This window comes from Notamacropus eugenii, chromosome 5 (genome assembly GCF_028372415.1).
Source record: "Notamacropus eugenii isolate mMacEug1 chromosome 5, mMacEug1.pri_v2, whole genome shotgun sequence".
Classification (NCBI taxonomy): Eukaryota; Metazoa; Chordata; class Mammalia; order Diprotodontia; family Macropodidae; genus Notamacropus; species Notamacropus eugenii.
The window spans coordinates 222087966-222108007 of NC_092876.1; the positions used below are offsets into that span (position 1 = coordinate 222087966).

The 20042-nt window shown below is 38.3% G+C and overlaps 1 protein-coding gene across 1 annotated transcript in view; it reads right to left on the minus strand.

The window, feature by feature from the left end:
* Positions 1-20042, minus strand: part of KCNH7 (potassium voltage-gated channel subfamily H member 7) — a 632488-nt gene that overhangs the window by 109065 nt on the left and 503381 nt on the right. The window contains exon 6 of the mRNA XM_072612165.1: positions 13063-13488. Coding sequence (XP_072468266.1) covers positions 13063-13488 — 426 coding nt within the window. The remainder of the gene's footprint in view (positions 1-13062; positions 13489-20042) is intronic.

Sequence of the window (20042 nt, forward strand, 5' to 3'; positions counted from 1 at the left end):
AAGAAGATGTAGGGAATATGAAAGGGAAAAGATGAAAGGAAATTTCTTAGCTATAGAGCAGGCATTTCGCAACATAGGATGGAAGGGGTAAATAGATCTGGATTGAGACATTGAGAGAATCAGGTTGGAGGGGATGGCAGTAAGGACACAGAGAAGTAGGAAATGGGGTTGTATAGGGACATCTAGGAATTTAGAATCACTAGGATGGGGAGAATAAAATAATATGAAAATACTGTTCTTTGAAAAATGAGTTTTCGCAGATTATTAATGAGAAATAAACTGACACCTTTGAATCTCAATTTCCTCATTTGTAAAATGGTGACAAACATAACTGTAACACCAGGACTGTTATAGGGTTGTTGTGAGCAAATGAGATAATGTATATAGAGTACTTTACCAACTTTAATGTGCTCTACAAATGACAGTATTTTTGTCATTTGTATTGATACCATGTGCCAATGATGTTGTAACAAGCTGGATAGTGTGGTAGCTGAGGATGCATTAATTAGAAAAATGGAAGATTTGTTCATGCGTTTGTCTGACTAGTTATTCACCATTAAGAAAATATTAATGCCTAGTCAAATCCACTTAAGTCAGTATTCATTTTCCCAACATTTCTTAAGAGTGGTATGAAGTTCTTCAAGCTGAAAATGAAATGACGAATTTTAAAGAAATCGAGCAGCTTTGTTCACATTTCTAAATGCCAGCTTTATTAAAAATGTTACCTCTAATCTATTCATTGTTAATATGGCAATTATGCATGTAAAATAATGTGATTAAAAATTCAAATATTTTTTCATTTTAAGAGCTGAATTCAAATTATAAAACTTGCTTGAAATAGAATTGAGGTCAACGTGGACAAGGAAAACATTAATTTTCAACTGGAATTAAACAAAATATCATTTCAGGCTGACTGCCATAAATAGATGTAGTTCCTGTGAGCTAATCCAGAATTCTATGGTGCATGGAAAGACCATTTTACTAACTGAGTTGAAATTAAGTGAGTGTAATGTTCTCATTTTCCATTGAATGGCTTGAACAGTGGATCCTTTTGAGTTGGAAGTCAATCTTTGCAATATTTGTAGAATTTTAAGGAATTTGTATGTAGGCATACAGAGAAAGCATTTGTAATAAGGGAATGCAGAGGATGTAAAATGAACTACAAAGGATATTAAACTAGGATTGCCTTTCTCAAAATTCCTTGGAATGTAAAAACAACCCTTTGTCATCATCATTTATCTGTCTATCTATCTATCTATCTATCTATCTATCTATCTATCTATCTATCTATCTATCTCTCTCTCTCTCTCTCTCTCTCTGTCTGTCTGTCTGTCTGTCTGTCTGCCTGTCTGTCTATCTGTCTATCCATCTATCTATTTATCTATCTCTCTATTTATCTATCTATCTATCTAATCTATGGCAGCTAGGTGGTATAGTGGATAGAGTGATAGACCTAGAGTCAGGAGGACTTGAGTTCAAATATGACTTCGAACACTTACTAGCTGTGTGATCCTGGGCAAGTCACTTAAACCTGTTTGCCTTGGTTTCCTCATCTGTATAATAAGTTGGAGAAAGAAATGGCAAACCATTCTGGTATCTTTGCCAAGAAAACCCCAGTGGAGCCATGGAGAGTCTGAAATAATTCAACATCCAAAAATCTATTTATTTCTATGCCTTTGAACATGCTATTCCATGTCCCTGGGATGTTCTTCGCCCTCACTTTTGCTTCTTGTACTCTTTTGTTTTCTCTAAAGCTTAGTTTCATCTCCTACATGAGATCTTTTCTGATTCCCCAACTTGCTAATATCTCATCAAAAGTATACTGAATTTACTGTGTGTGTGTGTGTGTGTGTGTGTGTGTATACATGTTGTTATTCCCCTGATTGAATGTAAGGTCCTTCCTTGGAAAAATGATTTCATCTTTCCTTTTATATTCCCAGCATCTAGTGTGGTACCTGAGACATAGTAGGTTTTTGTTGATTGGTAATTTCATGAATGTTCATTTTACTTTCTTCTGCTTCATATATTATAGGACTCTCATTGCATTTATGTGTCAGAAAAATACTGGGGAGCCATAACATGCTATAGACTAAATATTAATCAGTGCCACAGTATCTTTCTTTTACAAAGTCAAGTGCGATATCAGGATGGTTAGGTGGTAGTGGAAGTAACAGTGGTAGTAGTGGTGGTGGTGGTGGTAGTAATAGTAATAGCAGCAGTAGTAGTAGTAGTAGTAGTAGTAGTAGTAGTAGTAGTAGTAGTAGTAGTAGTAGCAGTAATAGTTGTTGCAGCAGTGTTAATAGAAGTAATAGCTATAAGAGTAATTGTAATCTGGTACTTTGAGGAATCTGTAATCTCACTGATATAGGCTCTCCTTCCTCCTCTAAAGTTTATAGATCATTAATAAATTTCTCATCTTTTGTGATTTTTGTCTCAGTCTTTCTACACAGGTAGCTCCCCAGAGGAGCTACCCAAAATGCTTTCTTTCTCTGGCATTTTAAAAATTATGCAGAAGTCACTGCAACATTCAGGTTATTTCTCTGTTATCTTTTGCACATAGAAAGCAACCACTTTGCCTCCTTTTCTGGTCTTACTTGTTCTGATGCTGTATTTTACACTACTCATATATAAGTTCCCACTAGTAATCTATTGCAGTTTACTTATACCCATTTTGCATTTTTCTACTGGCCTCTCTGTAACTTTGGTTCTTTTGCAGTTTTGTTGTTCAGTCATTTTCAGTTGTGTCTGATCCTTCATGACTCCATATGGAGTTTTCTTAACAAAAATATTGGAGTGATTTGTCATTTCCTTCTCCAGTTCATTTTATAGATGAGGAAACTGAGGCAAACAGGGTTAAGTGACTTGCCAAAGATCACACAGCTAGGAAGTGTCTGAGGTCAGATTTGAACTAACGAAGATAAGACTTCCTGACTCCATATCTGGCACTCTATCCATTGGGCCACCTAGCTGCCACTCTTTTGTAGCAGAATTTGCTAATAATAAATTTATTTAAAGTCCACTACAATACTTTACCCTTGTGTGGAGGTGACTGGCTTTTCAAAGACTAGGCTGTGGAACTTAAACTCAAGCTATGGCAAAGTAAAAAGTTCTGATCATGGGTCTGGTGACAGACTTCCATACAAGGACCAGTCTGGCTAATTCCTTAAGAGACTCACCACAAGATGTTTGGTTACAAAGAGTAAAATAGGTTTTGACTATTGCAATTCATGAAACAAAGTAATAGAACAGTTGTTATCTGTTATTGGAAAGAAGACTCATATTAATAAGACTATAGATTAAAAGAAAAGAATTGTATTGAAATATCCCATGGGCAATGGGAAAATGGGAATTTTCTGATACAGCAGATAGAGTACTGTACTTGGAGTAAGAAAGACCTGAGTTCAAATGTGACCTCAGGCACTTACTAACTTTATGACCCTAGGCAAGTCAGTCACTTAACCCTTTCTGTCTCAGTTCCCTAATCTATAAAATGAACTGGAGAAGAAAATGGCAAACCTCTCCTGTACCTTTCCCAAGAAAACCCCAAATAAGGTCATGAAGAGTCAGACGTGTCTGAACCGAATCAACAACAATAATAATAAAATAGAAAAATGGCATTCAGGGACTAAAAAGTCATGATGAAATTAACGTTACAAACTTTACATCAAGATATAGATGTGAACTTTAAGTAAGGTAATCTCTCTAATCTGCAATTCCTTTATGAACAACATAGCTGATTTGCCTGAATTCAGGAGACTGGATTAGATGATCTCTTGACATTCCAACAATGGGGTAACATCTGCATTATAATTAGCCGGTAGACTACTACTTAAGAGGGAATTTTAAAGTTTGGAGATGATTCAGAGGAGTGTTATTAAAATGGATTTGCATCACATAATTTCAGACTTGGAAGAAATGTCAGCAGACGTACCTGAAAAAAGAATGCCCTCTACAACTTTCCTGACAAGTGGTCAGCTAACCTTTGCTTGAATATTTCCCAGCAGGGGAAAATTTGCCCTTAGCTCAGGCAGTCTAATGCAGTGCTGGGAGAGCTCTCGTGGTGAGGAAGTTTTTCTTGACATTAAGCTTAAATTTGCCCCTTTGCATCTTCTACCTTTGGATTTGCCCTCTGGAACCAAAAAGAACACATCTAACCCGTCTTTCATAGGATAACCCTTCAAAATACTTGAAGATAGCAATTCTGTTCAGCCTGTTTTCACTGTCTACCCCTCTTTTGTCTAACCACCCCCACCTGCTTTGTAAATTTAAAAAAAAAAAAGAGATCTATGAAGGGAAGTTAAACTAATTGGGATCCTCCACTGAAAATATAAAATGAATAAATAAAATTTAAGTGCATCACAAAGACTTTGGTGACTGTTGATGTTGAAAATGGACATGGGTTATAGGGTGAAACTGATAGAAATATTTTAAAATAATATGTATTATCATTTGTCAGGGATGGCACTGTCTGAAGTCAGAGGAAGAACCTTTGGGATCTCTCAAGGTCCCCTTTCAGTCTCCATATGGCTTTCCTTAGCTCATATGATTTTCAACGCCTATAAGAAGACTAAAAGGTGACATAATTAATATTTTATGTATATTAGTAACTACTGTCAATAGAGATTAGGAAATATTGCGCATATGGGTGGTGGTCAGGCACAGGTTTTGACTTCATTAAGTTTATAGCAAGAGGAAATAGGCATAAATTATAAGAGAAGAGAATGATGAATATATATGTGTGTATATATATGTATATATATATGTATACATAAATTATAAGAGAAGAGAATAGATAGAAAAACCAGGCAGGTTATAGAAACTTTTCTGAAGTCTCTAGAAACACAAAAGTTAAATACTTGGAATAGGTTCAGTCAAATGCTGCTGAGAATCACAGAAGGAGGCGAGCTCATCTCGCAAAATCCTTCTAACTTGATGATCCTGTGATTTGGTAATTTTATTCTAGACTAAAATACCAAAGAGTTATTCCTTCATGTGATCAAGCTTCCCTGATGAGCCCATTTGAGCACATAATATCTTTCCACTGGAAGCATTCATTTTTATTTGTTTAGGGCCATGATGGATTGCAACCACATTAATAGCCTTTAGGACCAGTCTAAAGCTCTGTAAAGCCTGGTGGAATACGGAGGGGCTAGAGGGCCACTCAAATTGGTATATCTTAAAATAGTTGTGACAAATGTAAAGCCCAAGAGACAGAGTTTTAGGGTAATGAATAATCAATTTATTAATTAGGTTAGGAAATAATCAATAAATTGATGGTCAGTAGTTTCTCTTGGTAACCAAAGACCCCACCATGGAGCTCCCTGAATGCTTAAATACCTTCAGAAAAGGGGGTGCCCCTGATAGGTAAAAATCAACCCTGAGTAGTAAACAATTGATGAGAAGGTGGGCTAAAAGTCTTCAGCTCCTTCTGCTGAAAACATGATTTGACCATGAGACAGCCAACTCCATCAATTTGGACAAAAGAATTAATTTCTATCCAAACCACTCTGGTTGGTTGTCCTTTTCAAAAGCTGGGTCCTCCTGGACTCTTAATGGGGGGGGGACAATAACATGGGCCCAGTACTTTGGGGCTGAATGTACTTACATTAGATTCTATTTATACTATGAACAAAAGTAAGGTCCCTAGTTGGGGACCTGTCCAAAATTGAGGAGAATGTTCCTAGAGGATTAGGCCAATCTCATCTGTCAGCCTGGTCCTTCAGAGACCCACTTGAATGACTTACAAGTTCCCTAAATGAGAAAATAAAAGAGAAAAAGAACCTCTATCCTAATTTAATAATTGTTAATATAATAGAGAAATAACTTTCCCTCAGTGTATATTAAAGGTACAAACGTTCACTTTGTCTAGGGCACCAATAATCCTAGGTCAATCCTAACATTCCTATAACATTGTTAAAAGGAAGAACTTGGATATATTACGGATCAAATCATGTAACATGAAACAAAGCTACACATGGAAAAGCATGACGTAAGGTTGACTCATAATAGGTGTCATTACTATTCCCATGGTTGATTGGCCTTAGGTAAAATTATGACACAAATAAAATCCATATTTGCCACCCCTCCTTCTATTACAACAAAACAAAACAGTCAGTGGCACAGTGAATAAAGTGTTGGCCCTGGAGGCAAGACCTGAATTCTAGTATCTCAGACACTAGCTGTGTAATCCTAGGTAAGTCACTTAAACTGTCCGGCTGGTTTGTTTGTTTTTTTAATCTGGAAAGTGGGCATAATAATAGCATCTAAACCACAGGTTTATCGTAAGAATCAAATGAGATAAATCACTTTAAGGCAAAGTACCATATAAATATTAGTTATTATTAATATTCAGCGCCTCTTCCAGTCTCCTTTCATGGGTTCTCATACTTAGATCACTTATAAAGGGAATCTCAACAGCTCCCATGGCTTTAATTGTAAAATCTTCCTATCCTGCCCCAGGCTCTCTGCTGATTTCCAATCTTGCCTCTCCAACTGCTTTTCAGACATCTCAAACTGGATATGCAGTAGACATCTTTAATTCTGTATGTCTAAAGTGGAACTCATTATGTTTCCCCCTAAACAGTCTACCCCCCACTACCTTCCCTATTACTATAGAGGGCAATAACTCCCAATCCCTCAGGTTCATAACCTAAGAACTGTCCTGGACTCCTCCCTCTCTCAGAACCACTGTGTCCAAGCTGCTGCCAAGGTTTGTAGATTTCACCTTTGCAACACCTCTAGAACATGTCCCCTTCTCTCCTCTGACACCACCACCACTCTGGTGGAGACCCCTAATCACCTCACGCTTGGACTCTTATAGTCTCCTGGTGGGTCTACCTGCCTCAGGTAAATCAAATACTTGTCCATCATGGGGCTTGAACCCATGACCCTGAGATTAAGAGTCTCATGCTCTATTGACTGAGCTAGCCAGGTGAAAGCCCATCATCCACACTATCCATATGTGGAACCATTGGTTACAACAAATGGAGAAGTTCTGAATGCAGTGGATAAGTTCACTTACCTTGGTAGTGTACTTTCCAGGGATGTACACATTGACAATGAGGTTGATGCATGCATTCCCAGAGCTAGCTCAGTGTTTGGGAAGCTCCGAAGAAAAGTTTGGGAGAGAAGAGGTATTAGACTGACTATCAAACTGAAGGTCTACAGAGCCGTTATGCTGACCTCATTATATATGCTTGTGAAACAAGGACAGTCTATCAGTGCCATGCCAGGAAACTGAATTGCTTCCACTTGAACTGTCTTAAGAAGATTCTGAGGATCATCTGGCATGATAAGGTACCAGACACTGAAGTCCTCTCTCGAGCTGAACTGCCAGGTATTCAAACTGTGCTTCAGAGAGCACAGCTCTGATGGGATGGCCTCATTGTTCGAACGCAAAATGTACGCTTGCCAAAAAGACTATTTTATGGAGAACTTGCATGGGGCAGGCGATCACTTGGTGGCCAGAAGAAATGATACAAGGACACTCTCAAGGTCTCTCTTAAGAACTTTGGATTTGACTGTGCAACATAAGAGACACTGGCACAGGACCACTCAGCATGGTGTGCCCACATCAGAAAGGGTGCTGTGCTCTTTGAGCAAAGCAGAATTGACACAGCACAAAGGAAACATAGGATGTGCAAATTTGGGATATCCACCCCAAATGTTCAAATGGACTATCTGTGCCCAAAGTGTGGTGGAGCATTCTGAGCTTGTATTGGTCTGATCAGCCATAGTCAGACACACTGAAATTTCACTTTCCAGTGGTGATGTCATTTTGGTCCTCTTCAAAGATGAAGGGCAACGACCAACCAACCAATTGGCCTCAAGTCTCTCCGCTTTCCAATTCATCTTCCATTTAGTCAGTCAAGTACTTTTCCTAAAGGGCAGCTATGGGCATGTCACCCCTCCCTCACTCCATAAATTGCCTATTGCCTCCAAAGACAAATACAAAATGCTCTCTTTGACATTCAAGACTCTTCATAACCTAGCCCTCTCCTACCCTTCCAGTCTCCTTATACCTTACTCCCTGTCACATACTCTTTGACCTAATGACACTGGTCTCCTGACTGTTCCATTAACAAGATACTTCCTTGCATTTTTTTTTTATGCTGCCCATATCTGAAATGCTTTCTCTCTTCAACTCCACCTACTGACCTCCCAGACTTCCTTGTGCCAACTAAAATTCCACTTACTAGAGGCCTTTCTCAACCCTTTTAAATTTGATAACCTCATCTTATCTCCCATGTCCTCAGGACTCTTAATTTCAGTCAATTAATGAAATTATTATTAAATTTAAATGAATCAAAATATTAATAGGTGAAAATATGTTATTTTGCATAAGAAATATGTTTGCATTTTTAAAAGGGGAGATTGGACATGTACACCTCAGGCCAAAAGAGAGAGAGATTTTGTCATACCCTTCAGGTCACATCATACTTAACTGTAGTTAAGTTTCCCTAAAGCCAACAACATAAATAGATTTTTTATCTCTGTTTACTAGAAAGCTTTCATCTCAGGTGACAGTGAGTGAATTTTTGTAAAACTTTACTTTTGTCAACTAAGGAAGCTTTAGGTAGCTAGACATGTGACAGAAAACTGATTTGAAACAGTGAAAGTCTAAATTACAAATACTGTTAAAATTTCAAAGGTCTACTCTAACAGAGAATCAGATGGACCAGGGATTTACTAGAAGTTCTGCTTTGGTGAATAAATTAGAAAGACTTTGTAATCACAGTGACAGAACTAAGTGTCAGAAAGGACCTCAGAGGATATTTAATGTAATCCATAAATAAACAAGAGTCCATCTATAACATACCCCACCCCACAGCTGTCTTGCAGTATACAACATATCCACTAAGTTCTCATTCAGCCTTTATTTCCTAGTGAGGGTGAACCCATTCCCTTCTGAGACAACCCAAATAGTCATTTCAGCTGTGTTTGACTGGAGTGATTTTGCCATTTTCTTCTCCAGCTCATTTTACAGATGAGAAAGTGGAGGCAAATAGGGTCAAGTGATTTGCCCAAGGTCACACAACTAGTAAGTATCTGAAGCTAGATTTGAATCCATGAAGAGAGGTCTTCTTGACTCCAGGTTCCACATTCTATCCACTGTGCCACTTAGTTGCCCTATTAGTTTTCAGTTTTTAGTTAGCTCTAATTGTTATGAAAGCTTTTTCCTTTCATTAAGTCTACCTTTCCCAATTTTTGACTTCTGCCCACCACTTCTAGTTTTACCACCTGAGGCCAAACAGAAAAAATTTCAATGTTTAATCCATATGGCAGCTTTTCAAATTCCAGATTTATCAAACCCTCATTAAACTTGATTTTCTCCAGGGTAAACCAACCACTCCAATTCTACTGATCAATCTTCATCCAAAGATTTTAAGGCCCTTCACTACACTAATCACTCACTGATATGGTGCCCAGAACTAAACATGATAGTTCTGATGCAGTCTGACCAGATCTTAGCACCCCTTGGGTCCTGGACACTCATCTTCTCTAAGGATGCTCTAAGATCATCTTAGGTCTTTTGATATCTGCTTCATACTTTGGACTCACATTGCGCTTACATTAGCCTTCCAGATTATATTCAGATGGCCTAGTGCCTAGCCACATCTTTCCTCTTTGGTACTAAAGACTTTATAGTTGTCTCCTTTAAATTTCATCATTTTAGATGCGGTCCAATCTTCTAGTTTACTAAGATCTCTTTGGATTCTGATTTTGTCATTCACTGTTAATTATCCTCCTAGTGCTGTGTCTTCTGCCATTTTGTTAAGTATGCCATTCATACACTTGGGTCAAACACAGCACTGAGTCATCATTAATGACTATTGACATCATGAATCAGTCCAGACTCTGGCCATTTTCTTTATGGCATGACCATTTTTTTCCACCTTGGAGTAACTTCCACCCCTGGCTCACTTGATCAGTAACTCCCTCTTCTAGACTACTATTTGAATAAAAGCTTCAACTATTCTTCTTTTCACTTTGCTACCAACTCTCCTATCAAGCCATTTCTTTCAAGACTCATCCCCATGTGCTTTCTGTCTTTTTTTCCCTCCCCCTTCTTCTTTCCTCTCTCCCTCAACCTTTCTGGAGCTAAGAACTCTGCTTTCAGATAGTGTGTCATTCTTTTTCAGCCCTATCACTCTCTGGTAACTTTCCTACCCAAAGTCCCCTTTCCAGTCCACTAGTCCTCATTGGATGTAATTGTGCTTGTTAGAATCTTACCCTAATTACAGTGTTTGCCTTCCCAGCATTTGACTCAGTAAGCATTTTAAAAATACTTTTTCATCCATTCAAGGCAAGCTAGGTTGCACAGTGTTTAGAGTGCTAGGCCTGGAGTCAGGAAGACTCATTTTCCTGAGTTCAAATCTGGCTTCAGACACTTTCTAACTCTGTGACCTTGGGCAAGCCACTTAACTCTGTTTTCCTCAGTTTCCTCATCTGTAAAATACTATCTACCATTTACATTTTTTACTAGTAATTCTCTTGACCAGCTACCCTGAGGGTCTTTCCTTCCCAGTTTGATTTTTTTTTTTTATTAAAGGGGCCATCCTTTGACTCACTTCTTAAAGAGGCCTGTTCACAGAATGAGGGTTACCTTCCTCAAAGTGAGAACCTGAAAAGACCTTAGCTTAATGGGGCCACAGTCTCTCATTGCATCCTGGGCCATCGTCAGTCATCCTGTTGAATCTCAGGCCACTGGACCTAGATGGCTCTGGAGGAGAGAGGCTGGTGACTTTGCACAGCCTTTCCTCACTCAAACCAGTCAACTGCAAGTCATGTCATCATCTCCCTGATGTCATGGTCCTCCTTGGGAATGAAGGACAAATACAATAACACAACATCTGTAAAATGAGCTGGAAAAGGAAATGGCAAACCACTCTACTATCTTTGCCCAAATGGGGTCACAAAGTGTCAGACATCACTGCAAAAATGATTGAACAAGAGCTTTTCATTCATTCGCATTACTGAACTTGTCACCTAGCCCACACCTCAGTATCTCATTTAGAGGGACAGCAACAGTTAGTTTTTTTTTTCAAATGCTTTTCTAAAATCTGGATAAACTTTAGCCTTTCAATGACACAGATTTAGAGCTCTAGTAAACTTGTCAAAAATAGATATGAATTTTTTCCTAGATAAAACTGTCCTGACTCCCATAAGACCATTGTTTTTATAACTTCATAGGGAAATACGCAGGATAAGATGATATCATTTGAATGAAAATTAAGTGTCTTATTTGTTTTCTTAAACATCCCTAATGTAATCTCATTTACATTATTCATTGCTTGCCAAGCCTGTGTACATTTATTCAATAGGTAGTGCTAAAGAAAACTTTCAGTTTAAATTATTACAAATCTCAGTTAGAGAGGTTGTACAAATACCATTTTTTCAACAAAGACTTCCTTTTGTACATAATGCCTACAGCCCAGAGCTTTTAACTAATGAAATTAATTACATTATTTTATAGCTAGTACCTAGAGCAGGTCTGGGGAATCTGTGCCCTCAAGTTCACATGTGGCCCTCTAGGTCATCAAACTCTACCCTTGGACTGATAATCCAAGGGCCACACTTGAGGACCAAGAGCGCCACTGACCAGGAGGCATCCGGTTTTCCACCTCTGACCTAGATAGTAAGACTTGGGTTTTTACGCTCAAACAGTTTCAGGTGCAAACCAAGTGAAAAGGTTATAATTTCTCAAGCTGTTACTTCCCTTACTTTACTTCCCCCACCCCTAATCTTAATTAGCTAGAATTCATTAGCTCACAGAGTGATTTCTGGCAGCTTAGATGATATGTCCCAAGTAGGTCTAAGGGCACTCTGAATTTCTTGTAATTCAAGCCCCACTATTATAGTTCCAGACTGGTGGTCTCACAGGTGTAGGGAGCTCTCTGCACTTATGTAGATCAGGAATTTGTGCAATTTAGAGACTTGCCTTGAGCACTGAGAAACTAAATGACTTACCCAGACTCACACAGCTGAGACCTGCCAGAGGGAGGACCTGAATCCAGCTTGTGTGGACTTGGAGTCCAGTCTTCTCTCTAAGACCCCGTGTCACTTCTCTAAATTCAGTATATCCAGGAAGTATTTTTCATCAGCCTGCTCACTTAACAATCTGATGTAAATGATTTTTTAAAGTCACCAGTGTGGATTTATCATTAGGCCTGCTAAACTGATGGGACTTGGTGAAGACAGCTTTCTCCTCTTTAGAGACTCATTTCTTTTCATTGGGACCACCATAACTAGGGAACCATTAATGGGAAAAGGTCAAGATTTTTTTCTCCCGTCTAGTGACTTTTCTCTCCAAGGAGGCCTGCCTTTTCGTCTCCATCGGCAACTTCTAAAACAGTGATAATTAGCCCAGACAGTATTGTGATGATAGATAATTTAGCTTAAAAATCCCCAGTTTTCAGGTCATTAACTCATTTTAGAAATGGGCAGGTTACCCACCCCAGGCCATTAGCCTCTCATGTTGACAATGGCAGCAGCAAAGAGCAGCATTCTTCCAGGACTGCATGGGGCTCACCTATTCTCTGTCAACATTTCTATGCACAGCAGGGCTCTTGGCTGGGTTGGAGAAGAGAGTGGGGTGGGGGCCAACCCCGGTGCTTCCCTTCAGCCTCCATATTGTTCAAAAGAAGGAGAAATTTCAGAATGGTTTAGCTCTGGCGTTCTTCTCACCCCCCCAACCCATGTTCCCCTTCTCTCCCCCAAGCCCTTTATGATAGAAAAGGAAGCAACAAAGAGAACCACTTCATTTTTTTGCATTCAAACATATTGATGTGGATTTGGAAGTTGAAATCCTTAAGCAAAAAAGAAAGAAAAATTTGTTACTCTAGATTTAAAAGACCAGCAGAGACTTCTAGAAAAATCAGAAATTATGCTTATTTTTTATCCTAGCTGGTAAAAATGATCCCATTTTACATTTTATGGGTGAAATAGAAACCTCTGTGAAGTAAAATTTGTAAAAAAAAAATCTTCCAAAGCGTTTTAAAAGTAGGCTCTTATTCTAATAATACTGTCATTTAGAAAGCAAGATTATAAAGCACTTCTTACCTCATCAGAGCCGGATCCAAAAATCAGCAAGTCAAAAGGTATTGCTGCAACCATATCAATCAGGAACCAGCCTTTGAAGTAGTGAATTGCAATTTTGGCTGGATCACTTACCACCTCTTCATTCTGGTTTACATAGGTTGTTCGAAAGTTTATTAGAATATCTATGATAAACATTATATCCACAATCAAGTCTACTACATTGAGGGGGCTGCAAGAATATCCACACTCTCTTCTCTTCTGCTCTTCTCTGTCGTTCAGGAGAAAGGCTGCGGAGTAAGGGGTGAATATAGCAGTGTATATGACCAGCAGCAGGATGAGCCAGTCCCACACGGCTTTGAAAGGGCTGTAGTGCAGTATAGTAAACTTGTTGATCCGAGGTGTCTGCAATTTATATTCTGGCAAGACGTCCGCTCCTAAGGACAGAACCTGAGGATGGGAAAGAAACATCATCTGTAAAATGTTAGTGTTTAGGCTGGGAGCCTGTAAAAATCATGTGTTACATGATGAATAATAGGTCATTGTTGTTGTTGAGATATGTGACTTCAGCACGTTGAGCACCTGTACATCTCTAGTCTTAGAGTTATTGGGGGCCCTGGGAAGGGGAATGACTTGTCTAAGGGTACACAGCCAGTCTATGTCAGAGAGGATTTTAAGTTTCAGGTTTTCATAACTCCAAGACCTCTCTCTAACCACTAAGCCAAGCTGTTTCACAATAGAATCACGTATTTAAAATTGGAAGGGATCTTATTACCTAAGAAAGTAAGGGAAAAAATATTAACAATGTAGTTTAAACTTAAAAGTTTGTTGTGAGGAGAGTTTTTTTTTTCCTCCAAAGACCCTACTATTAAACGTTTACCTGCATGACACTAATCTTAAGAGGTCTTCTAGTTGAACCCTTCACACTTACAGATGAGGAATAGGAAGGTTCAGGTTCTTTTCCTCCTGAAGAGTCACACAGGCAGTAAATGGAAAAGGCAGCAGACGCTCAGATTTCTAAAGCAAACACACTTTCTACTAAACCAAATTCAACACTGAATGTCATTTTGAAATACATATGGAGAACCCACACATTTTCAAGATTAACTTAATAAAAACCCAATAGATTTGCTCTAAATTAGTTCTAGTAATATTTCATGAGAATAAAAAGGCAACTTTTCTCAAATGCTTTATGGAAAAACATAAATAACAAATGTTACCATTCAGATGAGAAGTAGCGTTTGGGGGACTAATTACAATTCTGTTAGGTAAATATGTTGTTCAGTTTTTAGTCAGAAACTGAATCTGATTCATGAGTAAAAAAGCCTTAGAAAGAAGAGCCTGTAAAGGACCAAAAAAACCCCCCAAACACCATAGAAAAGCATCTTGGGATCCAGGGTCACAAATTTGTTATCACTTACAACTAAATCTCAATTAATCAATGTATTTAACCAAAGCCTTCAGTTAACCAGATTCTTCCCATCCTCTTCCTCCCATACACACATATCATATTTTGTATGTGGGAGAGCCAAATGAAAAGGATAATTTCATAGTGTGAATTGATTTCATTTATTTTTTTATTAAGGAAAGGTGTTGAAAGTTATATACTGAATTTAATATCCATTTAACCCATGCTCTACCACAAGGAGATACACATCCACCAAAGTCCTACCCTGACAACTCATCATAGGGTACTGGTAAGTGCTAAAGGTAATGCCAGTGGAACACAATGGAACACTGGTGGCAGGCTCTGCTAAGCTGGAAAGGCTTTGAGTACAGTCCTGTGACAGGCTGCTATTCATGAGTTAATCTAGCTAGTTCTGATAAGTTCCTCATAAGAAAGTTGGCTAACAAGTGATGAATTTTTTTGGCTGTGGCAAACCATGAAAGAAATAAGCATATAATATGGTCTCCATTCTTATGTGGCCTCCTTTCATTTATGCAGTGACGAAAGAGAATGGTGGAAAAGGTGGCAGTGGGTTCAAAGAATGACGTGCAATTAGATTTTCTGAGAACGTGATTTTTTTTTTGTAGCCCTTTCACTTCCATTTCCTTCAGATAGTCTGCTTAACAACTGAAGTGGCCTCCTAGCCTTTCCCTGTTCTTGCCCTGTCTTTTCTCACCAATATACTTTTGGGCTTCTTGCCCTCCGTACCTGGAACAGACTCCACTATCTGTTGAAATTCTTTCGGTTCTTCAAGGGCTACCTCTGCTACCACTTCCTCCCTGTAAGCCTCTCTGATTTCCTCAGCTATGAATGACTTCTCCCGTCTTATATCTATCATGCAACTCCACTCTCCTAACTTGTATAATAGTTACTTGTGTATGTTTTTTTCCCCTCTATTAAGATGTAAATGCCCTTGAAGAAGGGACTGCCACTCCTTAAAATGATGCTGGTAATGTCAAAATTTCAGTAGGGTCCTTACATTCCTACTCTTAAGATATTTACTCTTCATTAGATTAAACTGAACCACACCCTAGGTTTCCCCATCCTGAGATCTTGCCTTCTGGGCGAACGCAGCTTGAGCTGGATTTCAACTTCTAGTGATTGGGCTTCAAGGAATGAAGGGCAAAACTACTTGAAGGAAGTGGTTTTCCTTTCCTGGATTGCCACGGGCTACAGGGGTCTCATAATCAGGCCTTGCTACTTATGCTACTTCCTTCTCCTCTCCTTCTAAAGATTTAAGAAGCTTTTAGGTCTTAAAGTTGGTAAATCCACTGGATAGCCCCCAGAGTGGCAGTTTTACTACCCTGTTACCTTAATTAAAGATGTTTTCTTCCTCAATTCATGGTTTTGATTTATTTTAGGACTTGATAGGTGCTAATGCATCAGTATCTATTGTTGAGGTTTTTTGGCCAGTACTAGTGATTTCAGCAGTATAGGGAGCTCCTGGTATAGGGAAGAAGCTTCCTCCATCAATGCCAAACAGGAACTTTTTGGCACCTTAAAGAGTTGCTTGGGGACACTGAGAAGGTAAGTGATTGGCACGGTGCCACATAGGCAGAATGACCATGCTGTAGCTCTAGGTATGGCTACAGTTCTCACTACACTTAGCTAAGCTACCCAAATCATTGATCCTCAGACCTGTAATCATGCTACTGATGGCTCACATATGTAGTGTCCTGCAAATGCAAAGAATGTAAATGTGTCTCCTCCGAGGAAATGTGTTAGTCCTGTTGCCCTGTTGGGTGCCACATATGTGCATAGGTTTTAAATAGGGGAGTTCTTCAAAGACCTTGACAAGATCCTCAAACTAAGCCAGCCTATAACATGATACTAGATAACTTCAAGATGAAAGTGGGTGAGAACACTATGAAAATTATCTTAGGAAATATATCCTGAGAATATGAAATCAAAAAAGTCAAATCATATGAGTTACTTAGGAGCCTTGTCCCTGTCAGTTGTCAGTACTAAAAAATATACTGGATGCGGCACAATGAACTGTATTAAAGAACAAGGAACTGTATTTATGGATCACAAATGAGAGATTACACATGGAGTAATTTTGGGATCAGTTGTTTCTATTTAGTCAGATTACTGATTGATTAAAGCACAGGCTCAAATAAATACTAAATAAGAAGAGATGTTAAAGATAAGAAGACTATGAGTGATTATAGTAGTTCCAATAAAATTCAAATGATCAACTCTGAAAAATGGGAAATAAACAGAAATAAAGACGTTGACTCTGACATAATTTCTTAGAGAAGCTGAACTGGTCCAAAATAGTTGCCACAAGGAGAAAAGAAAGAGAACAGAAACTACCTAGCCAGAAAATATTTCATCTATCTTAGGGCAGGTTTAAGCCAGAAGTATAATAGACAAAAAAACAAAACAAAACAAAACAAAACAAGGTAAGGGGTTCATAAACTTAAAGCTAGAAGGGACTTCAGAGATCATTTAGTTTATTACCTTATTGGTGGTAAACTACCACCTTACCACAAGATTGGAAATGTTAAGTGGCTTGCCAAGGTCATAAAGATATTAAAAAAACAGGACCAGGATAGAATGCGGGCATTGTAGAATGAAATATTTGAATGAAATAAATTCAATAATTGAGTTGAAAAATTGCGAATCTTCACATCAGAACATGTGAAAATGTACTCCACAGTCAAATAATTTTTGGGTGATCTGTAGTTTTGGCCTCTGTTCACAAATCCAATCCAATCCAATCCAACTAGAATTTATTAAGAGCCAATAAATAATTGTCCTACAGATAGAGCGGTACCTACAATGAGGTGTACATTGGCCAGAACAAACTGTAACATTTTATAAGGTACTGGAGTGATAAAAAGAGAAATACCAAGAGGCATATGTCAGTTACTCTGCTGTTCTAACAATGAGCGGTCCAATCCGAACTAGCTATTGATAGTGCTTTCAGGCAAGGTCCTAGGAAATGGACTGATTTCAAGCAGTGACTAGAAGGTTATACAATATCCACTGCTGTAAAGATGAATAACATGCTTATGTACTACTGACCAAAAGAAAATGCTTCGTTGGTATGTAGAAAGAGTTATCCTCTTCCATTCATTTGTGAAATAAAATATTTTAAAACAAAAAAGTGTTCATTTATTTTAAAGAATTTTATCTTAAGCAATGAAAAGCAAAGCAAATCATACCGTATAAATAGAGGAAACACCATAGATCTGAGGGCCATATTGTTATTTTCCTTTTTTATTTCTAAACTAGGAATAAAAATGTAAAGTTTAATACAGTACAAAAGATGGTTTCCTTTACCAAATACGTAGTGCTTTTTTTTCCTTGCTAACACATGGCTATTTGTTTAACCTGGCAGTTCAGTGTTACATAAAACCTGGATACTTAGTAACCTAAACAGCGCTATTTATTCAATGAAGATCTACTGTGAAAATTTTGCGAGAACTCCAGGATTAATAACCACTCTTCTCTTTTGAAAAGTGCAGTGGGGAACGATTAAGCCATCCAAAAGATTATACAGTGCTTTTGGCAGCTCTTAAACACCATGCTGAGGTGTTGGTAGAGCAAGCTCGTTTGTTATTTATTCTTTACTTGGGGTTTGCACTTAACTAATGGGCTAGCTGTATTTTTGTATATAAGAGAGATTAGTCAGTAGAAAATGAATCAGATAGATTATATAGCATCAAGAACAAATTTAAACCCTCCCAGGTTTTCATTGTGACAACGAAATACAATAGAAGATGTAAAATTGTCATCCTGAACAGGTATTCTCATTGCTAATCATCCAGCTATTTAAATTAAGTTAAAAGAAAAAACCAAACAAACACCACATGGTATAAATTAAGTCTGGCCCATCCCCCCATTTTTTTTTTAACAATTATTTTTCACTTGGAAGAAGTTTAATTTTAGGTTATTGCATTTATCATACTTTGCTCTGACGAATACTGTAGTGCTAAATAAAGGCAAGGTAATTATGCAATTTTACAGTGGGAAACTTTATTACAGGTGTCCATAGAGAAACTCTTGAAGTGATTAAAGGGCTTGATGGTGAATTCCCACTCTACTTCTCCTGTCTTCCATGTCAATGCCCGAGCAGAATGTGAGCTCCTTATGGGCAAAAACTGTCTTTTTTGTGTGTGTGTCCCCAATACAAATTTTTTTGACATAGTTTACTGTCTCCAATCTACTAGCACATAGTAGGCATTAAATAAAAGTTGGTTGAATTGAACTGCATTGTATACATGTTGTTTACCCTCTTACAATGTAAGCTGCTTGAGGGCAGAAGCTGTTTTGTTTTGCCTTTATTGATTAATCAGATTCAGACTCTGCCACTTATTACATGTCTGACCAAGGGTAAGTTAATCAACCTTTCTGGGTCTCATTTCTTAACCTGTAAAATGAGAGGTTGGACTGAGATGATCTGCAAAGTGCCTTAGAGTTTGAAATCTATGGTCCTAAGACCCTTTTTGGGGGAAGGGGGGCAACTAGATAACGCTAGAATATGGCTCCAGAACACTGGGTTTTGAAGTCAGAAAGACCAGAGCTCAAATCCTGCCTCAAACAATAGCTGCATGAACTTGGCAAGTCATTTAGCATCTCTCAGCCTCAATGTCCTATTCTATAAAATGATAGGGTTGGAGTTCATTGCCTGTAAGGTCCCCTCCTGCTCTAATTCTGTGATCCTATGATTTAGATGACTTTTTACCCCACTTGTACTGTAACGTGCTAGTCTGTACATGCGTTGTAATCTCATTCTATATTATAAATTCCACTTGGACAAAGATTACTTAACCTTTGTATCCTTATACCACTTGGCACTGGACATTACAAAACATTTGTTGAAGTTGTCAAAGACCTAACTGTTCAATAAGAGAATCTACGGGACAACAGAAAGAGCTCTAGCCCTAGGGAGGACCTTGATCCAAGTTCTGCCTCTAACAGAGATGATGACTAGTGAATTCTGAGGTGCATCCACTGAGCATTAAAGGATTGTGCAGACCTGCCTGAGGGTCCTTATCTATCTTACCCTGAATAGTTATATTCAAATATGTATGGGACCTGTTTACCACAACCTGTTTCCTTGTTTTTACTCCTTAGTCTAAAGTAGTGTTAACACCAATGTCTGAAGCAGCATGTCAGTCTAACTGCATTAAATCATCACATGCCTTGCTATGTCCTAGGATGGGTACAAAAGGGATCCCACTGGCTATCTCACAGCCTGACACATGCAATTACTATGTACTTTCTTCCGCATAAATAAACTATAACCAGAAAAGTCTGTAAGCTTGAGCTGGGTCATTCTTCTTTCAAATCAGAAAAACGTAATTGCAGTTTGTATCAACTTTGTTCATTTTTGTTGTCCAGGTTTAGCTCTTAGGCTTGTAGACTATAAAGCTGGAAGCCATCTAGTCAAATCACCTCATTTTATGGATTCAGTTATCATTTCTATGCAGATAATTGTCAGATCTATCTATCTATCTATCTATCTATCTATCTATCTATCTATCTATCTATCTATCTATCTATCTATCTATCCATCCCCTGGATATCCCATATTTGTCACCCTATA